At 31.8% G+C, this 7873-nt stretch overlaps 1 protein-coding gene across 1 annotated transcript in view; it reads right to left on the bottom strand.

Moving 5' to 3' along the window:
- Nucleotides 1-6797: 6797 nt before the first annotated feature.
- Nucleotides 6798-7873, bottom strand: part of Smp_000730 (ADP-ribosylation factor family) — a gene marked incomplete at its 3' end in the record, with an annotated part of 5376 nt that continues 4300 nt past the window's right edge. The window contains exon 4 of the mRNA XM_018790379.1: nt 6798-6943. Coding sequence (XP_018646292.1) covers nt 6798-6943 — 146 coding nt within the window. The remainder of the gene's footprint in view (nt 6944-7873) is intronic.

The following is a 7873-nucleotide window of genomic DNA, read 5'->3' as shown; positions in this document are numbered from 1 at the left end:
ACTCGTTTAAAAGCAAAGGAAATTTATTAGCTGAACTACTGAAATATGTCATGCCAGTATTACCGTTCATAGTTTTGTCAAGATGTCTGAAAATTATAGCTCTTCTTACAGTTCAAACGCTTACATTTTCAAGCTAAACCATATTGTTTGCAATTTATTTGTATTAGTTACTTTAATTGGTAATATCGCTTTGTTCTTCACTAGTGAAGATTGGTAGACTATATAGTAGTTTTTCTTTATGTTGAGATAGTAGGAAGGTATCTTGTAAAAGACCAGTTTTCCTCTTGTTATCAGATGAAGTGTTATTTGACAGTTGAAGTGTTGCTATTTCGTCACTCGGTAATTTTCTAGTTATCCTGCTACGCTTGTATCCACTGAAATGTAAGCACTTTATCTATCAGTATAGGGTTGCGGAGGTTGTTAAGTCCTATTGAAATCATGAACCGATTAACGTTTGACCACCATTGATCGGTTCATTATCTCAATAATATTTAATCTGTATTTTATTAATTGAGGAATTCAACGAAATTTATTTCTTCTATCTGTCAGTTTATTTGTTATTGTGAAGCATGGAATTGTTTTTCTGATTGAGAATAGATTTTAAGAAGCTTACTTTTGGGCATGGTTAGTATTACCGTTTTTTTTCATGTAGTATCTCTATTCAGAGTATTTTAGTAGTGAATGAAATTGTTTATTCACTGCTGAGATATTCCCCTTCTATCTTATCAATTTGGATGGTATAAAGAGCAAAAAAAAAACAATGAATGGTGCATAACAATGTAAAAAACACATGTTTGATCCTGCATTTAAATCGATTTCACTAGAGAGATGCACTAATTAGAATTTGATTTTGTAATTTTCTAAATCAATCAACCTTGAGGTGTGACCGAGACTATTTAAACGCCTATTCGTCAGGGTGTAGTACTCTTTCTACCTCCAGTAGCGTTCAGTAAGAGAATAGGAAGGACATAAAATATCTGTTGTAAAGCAATCATTTTAACTCACACACTCGTGAGTTTATATGCATAAATAATCAGACTATAACGCAGCTCAAATAGGGTATCATACTTTATACACAATAAAACCATAAGTGACAGAGACCGGAGCAAAAGTTTAATTTAACTAGCAATAGTTAAAGAACATGAAAACGTATAGAAATAGTTGGTAATTCCAATAGAAGCTTACAATACAGGAAATATAGAAGCACAATAATTGAGTTATACAATAATTATATAATAAGAAATTTAAATAATAGTTATCCGTAAAATAGTTCCAGAAGTTACAACTTTACCAATGTTCACTCCGTTAAAACATCAGGAAATATGTTTCTTTCTACTTTTAAGCTCAACAACTAGATAGAATCGTATCTCGGTCTGTTTTTTCTTCACCAAGTATCAAATCTAGTACTTACTGCTTTAAACCCTAGACCAGTATATGTCAGGCTGAGTTACAGTAATAATCCATTGGAAAATGGGAAAGCGTTTATCATATGGTCCTTAACATCACGTTGTTGATACACTGAAACAAACTCCACAAAATACTCACAATAAATAGGCGTGTTTGTAAGAAGCGCCTTAAACAGTATCTGTATAACTTCATCTCAAAAAATCCATATTAGTTTCTAAGATGTGATCAGTTTTGATAAGAGTACCATTCAGTTGAATTCTGATTTTTCATACATATTTTTTTCCAACCGAACTTTATTGTTTAAACTCTAGTCTTTATGTCTTTTATCAGTCTACAGATTCGATGTGTTCTTCCTTTTCTCTCAGTATCTCCTTCTTCACTCCTCAGCTTAATTATCATCATGTAAATATGACAAAATTCGACTTGGTATTCAATTAATAGACTATCAGAATTTCATAAAAACAAGATTTATCAGGGATATATATAGAGAAGACGAGCAAAAACGGAACCTTTGAATACAAGTTAGTTAGTAGTTTCTATTATTGGGATAATGTTATAAAGCTGATTTTAATCACAAATTTATATTGTTATCACCGTAAATTTGTACTGAGATGAAGAATTTCTTGTTTCCTCGCATACTTGAATCTGTTTTATTCAGCACTAAGGTGTAACACATTTCTATTGAATTATGATTATTCGAACAATAGTTGAGTTTTTCTCTGTAGATCTGAAGCTAGTTTTGACGATAAAATTAATATCAGCTGAAGAATGATTGAGTATAGGTAGTATCAGACAGTTATTTTACCCCAATTTGAGACTCCTCAGAAGGGGATACAATCGATATTATGCATTATCAGTCAAAACATTCAGAACGTACAATCAGGAAGTTTTTGTTCTACCAGTGATTCAAAAGAAATTACGAATGACATAATGTTATCCACATGGAATATCACAGGTAGGCAGTTATTTTCACTCGGGATGAAAGCCTGCAGATGATTTAAAAGAGCAGGTACAGTAAATCTATTAATTCTATTAGAATGTTTTCGTATCAGCATGCGTTTAAAGCCTTTCCTAAGGTACATTTTGTTCAGTAACTTCAAATGTGAGTATTTCGACAATATCTAAAAAACCATGACAACTACAGGATAACTGAACAATTGTTTCACTTAATTGAAGAATAACGAGTTAGTGTAACTCAGGTCAGTGATTTTAATAGGGTTTCGTTCTATGAGCTGGATGGTTTAATAACCAAAAATCTGAGTAATAATCAGACTCGGTTCAACATACTATGTGTGGTTGATTTGATGTACATATAGTTTAGATGAAAGCAAATCTAACATCTAGTATCACTAAGTGAAATTCGATTTTAATCTAAATTCAAACATTACATTCTCCCTCCCTCCTTGATTAAATGTCACAATGATACAGTAAATCTTTTGCCTATATCTAGAAAATGTATCTTATAAAATCGGAATATCTTATTCTCAGCAGTTTATATATACGGATTAGATTCAATGTCATTTCTAGAAAGTATAATAATCTTTCTAAATTATAAGTTATAAAAAGTTATATATTTGTTAAATAATAACTGTCTTCAGTCACAAGTTAGGTCTTTTGATATTCTTGAAGCTCAGTGTGATATCATATGCAAGTAAGGGAGAATAGATTTTATCTGGTATTTGGTTCTTAGTTAACCAACTGTATTAAACATTCAAAACATAGAGTAAACATTTTCGAACGTACATCATTTACAATATTAGGGTTTTTTAAAGATCTATGGTTCATAAATGTAAGCATTCAGCTTTACCGTACTTGTTTATAAGTCTGAACTCTCTTCTAACTAATGCAGTATTGGTATACAAGTAAAATTATTAATTTTAACCTAATTGATGCGGCTTACCACCTGACAGATGGACAAAAATATGATTGAATTTCCGTTTTCGTTACTGCAGATATTATTTTAATGTGAAATCACTATCACGTAAATCTCTGTGGATGCTGAGTTAAAAAAAGAATCTTAGTTTGTAGCCTTTACTGACTAGAAAGAAGCTAAGTAGTATTATTTCCTTGATGTTTATATTCACATTTGAAACTGACCAGTCACTTTTGCCATATACGTATCTTAGACAGAGATATTGCGATATTACCTCTGTTTAGTTACAAACCTGAATTGTGGCCAGTGGTGGGATCCATAATGCGTGAGCCGTTATATTCAAGATTCATCTAGTGAATGTATCGACATGCTGCTGTTGTCGTTCGTCTCGGATTTCACTTCTGGCAGCGATTTAAGCATGCTTAGTTATAATATTTTTAAAGACTACTTTATTCGCGAGATTCGCCTAATTTTAGTAGAACTTTTTGTGTAGCATACCTACTGCGATACAGGCAGAATAACAATAACACGAAACTCAACAAAGACCTCTTACAACGAATTATAGTTATACATTTGGAAGCATACAGTAACATATTCATAGCCCGAATTTTCGATAGAAAACAATAACATACCATTAGGTTAGTTGGATAAGGTAGCGCGAAAGGAAATTAATGATCATATTTTCAATACATCACGTCACGGGTTACTGAAGGTTTACAGGTCTGGATTGCCTTTCTGTTCAGTTGTATCTTGGTCATCTATTCGGTTCAGCCTATGGTACAAACAGAATCTGTTGCAAGCTCGATAAGGCGGGAACTGACGCGCAAATCTCTCAAACAATAATCCCCAGTGTTGAAACTTACAAAGAATGCAACGGTGCAGAAAAATTGGTATTTTGGAGATTCACTGAAATGGAACATCCCCGTTTATATAGCAATAAAGAATGACCATGGGACATATAAAACTAGCAAACTAACAGTATCAACAACCAATAAGAAAGCAAAGGTCATGGGAAAATATGGATTCGAAAAATGCACGATAACAATTATAACCCCAGTAAAAGGAAGCGAAAACAGAAGATCGACATTGCAATTAACATAAACACTCGATGAATAGATAAAGTTGTGATAATGGATTTAAAATTACGATTATCTTACAAGCCATGATTGAAGACGGTGGCATGTACAATTTTAACGCACACAACTGGATCAATTGATGAGCTTGTACATCTATAACAAGCAAATTTGCACACTGATAACGGTGAGCCAATTAGAAGTAGCCAAATGAGGTCAGTCGATGGCAATCAGAAGTGACTTGGAGGACATGTGCATATCATTGGCTAAGAAATGGATTGATTTGCTAAGGAGTAGAGTCGGTAGTCCAATACACCTTCTCGTTCACTCTTGTGTTTCCACTCAAGTATTCAGTTGGGGGGGGGGTTAGTGCGTAGCACGTCGTGTATCAATATCAGTTTTTGGACACCTCCAATTCCAACCACACACCTATTGATTGCCTGTCTCAACACAAATCAACTGATAGTTGATAGCCTCAGTACACAAGTATTTCTATCGTAAATCATGGTAGAAAATCTAAGCTAATTTTTTTATTCCACAATTTTATATCAGCTTTTATGAATGAATGACTTTTTGAAAAGTTATTCACAAAGTCTCGTTTGTTGCTGTTAGGATATACACATATATCTAACAAGACGTTACCTTTTACTGAAGTGAGAGAAGAAAATAACAAACTGAAACAATAATCTCCATAATAAGAAAAAACACCTGTAACTGTTGAACAACGTATTGTTTAGATCCAGAGTTATGTCATCTATATTTGCCTGTTATTGGTGAACAATCAAGACTCTAAGCCAAATTTAATAAAAACGGACCATAGTTTGTAACAGATTTGTTTATTTTTGTTGTTGTTATTATTATTCGTTTCTCTCTACACAGAGAAATATATATGAGAAAAAGATAAATACAACGTAAAAACCTAGAAGCTTCAATGAAAAAAAAATGGATGAGCGGGAGAAAAGAGAACACATACGGGGAACACAAAAAAAATCCTAATTCACCGTAATTGATATCGGAAGGGAAGAAAAATAATTTCGAAAAAGCAATAATGAACAATGCCCCCAAAAAGCAATTTACTTTTTTTACTGAAGATGTCAAAATACTACAAATAATACTATGCAACCTAATATATTTCTGGTAAGTAATTCTGTAAAATGGATTTTACACATCTATATGGCGTAATAGATATACATAGTTGTAAAGCAATTTGAAAAAAAGGATAAAAATTAATTGTCACGTTTAGAATAGTTAATCGACAGCAGTCGGTATGTTAACTAGGTGTTCAAGGTGACCTACTCATTTCTGTAATGATCATCTACTTCATATATTTATATAAAAGTAATAAAAAATAAATAAGGATGGAGAAGGAGGGGAATAGACCAAATGATGAATAGGACAAAAGTGAGTTTTATAAACATTTTTCCTATCAGTTTAATTATTTGTAACACGATTGTTCTCCATCTCTATCACACATATGAAAGCATATAAGAAACAAATTATACACGTTATGGATAAGAAGAAAAGAAAAATAGCCTGGAATAGACAGGAACAAGAAAGGTGCAGTGAAGACTAATTACTCATCGAAATAGAAAAAACAAACACCGATAGTCAATCACTAAGACACATAGAAGTACTCAGTTGACTGGTAGAAAATTATTAATAAGCTGTACATACGAATTGAAAAAAAAGCAGAACTGTAGCTCTGTTCTATTTCTCATACAGTTAATAACTGGTTATTTTTAAAGAAAGTTTAATTAGTATTCATAAAGGTTAAATATGCACAATAAGATATACCAGATTAAGGTGTAGTTAGAAAACAAACCAAGTGAGTAAGAGTAGGAAAAAGATATTTGACAATAAGTAATGAATACATGTATAGACTGGCAGAAGTATTATTATTAATACAATTAAGAAAACATCAATTGTTAGAATATTAGCAACAACAATGCTAATGTAAAAAAGCATAAGGATTGAATGCTAGAAAAGAAATATTTATATAGCAGGTGAAAACTGGAAGAGATATTGTGAAAGCGCTATTATTATTATTATTATTATCCAATTCAGAATTTCCTATACAAATAGAGTAACACAATATCTACTTATATGTTTGATGTGAGTCCGGTCAATTAGGAAGGGATGATAAGAGAATATGAAAAGTAGGAAATACAAAGGGGAAATGCTGTGCACAATTTCACACACGTCAATTTGGAGAAGTATTAAAAATCTTGAAAAAAAGGGAGGGGGAAAAGTAAGCTACAATTTTATAAACACAGAAAATATAAATAAAACAAAATTGGTACATAGATTGAATTAGGTTTATGAGGTTATTATTATTTTGATTGTTTGATGACTTCTTTCTTAGAAATTAACAAACAAACAAGTCAAATCATCACAAAAACAATAAAGAGAACATGGATTTTCAGAAGAAATAAAGTAAGAATTATTCACCGAGAATTGTAGTTCGCATTAAGCCATGTTAAACCTTCATATAGGCCTTCACCTTTGATAGCAACCGACGGTTGAACATACCATATGTGTCCATGTAATCGCGCTAGCATAAGACGTTCTTGAATTTCATTAGGTTTCATAACTAAGCATAAACCATACACATAAACAATATAAGAAAATATCAACTGACTGGTTGTCTTCAAATATAGGAAAATTGAGTCATAAGTTTATGTTTATTCTAGTTAATGTAAGCTATGTACAGTTTTTGGATAGGCTAAATATGAACGTAATTATATTAATATCAGAAGGGGTTTTGTAGATATTATAGTAATTTCAATAGTTGAGATCATGAATCAATTGAAATTAAACCACCATGGAATACCTGGAAGCACTGATTTCATGAAATTGAGTGTGCTTAAATAATGCATTATCGGAATGAAGTCTGAAATGTTACTTTTACGTGTTATGTAATCGGAAACATAAGCTTCAAGTGAAATAATTCTTCTATACTAATAACAATCACATTAACCAGTTCTCATGGGTTACACTTGAACTCTGTCTTCATGTACATTTTTATATTGGGTGTGAGTTATATATTACTGTTGTCCTTAATTAATGAATACTATCTTATCATTTGATGAAATTTATTTCCAAGTAATCCCATTGATTTCTTATTGTTTCTTAGTAACATGTTATATATTTAATGTAATTTTGAACGATAATAACCATCAGTGATAGTCAAAGACACATTTTTTCAATAAGCTTATAGCATCTATTGATAATAAAAGGAGATCATTGATTGTCGAATGGAAAATTTGCATAGTAAACAAAGATAATGGATAGGAAATTCCAGATCTAAGTTTCGTAACATCTCAACATAATGAATGTGATGTCAAGCCACTTAAACATATATCCATATTGTAACTTGATTGGCATAATCCGGTCAACATTAAGTACTAGACAATATGGAATTGGCTACTACTCTGTGGTCGATGGATTATATATCTTCCTCGTATAAGACATGAATAGTGATACCTCCAACTGAGATATTAGGAGATAAGTATTTGAAATC

The sequence above is a fragment of the Schistosoma mansoni genome (genome assembly GCF_000237925.1).
Source record: "Schistosoma mansoni, WGS project CABG00000000 data, supercontig 0113, strain Puerto Rico, whole genome shotgun sequence".
NCBI classification, from domain to species: Eukaryota; Metazoa; Platyhelminthes; class Trematoda; order Strigeidida; family Schistosomatidae; genus Schistosoma; species Schistosoma mansoni.
This window is presented reverse-complemented; position numbering and strand designations above follow the sequence as displayed.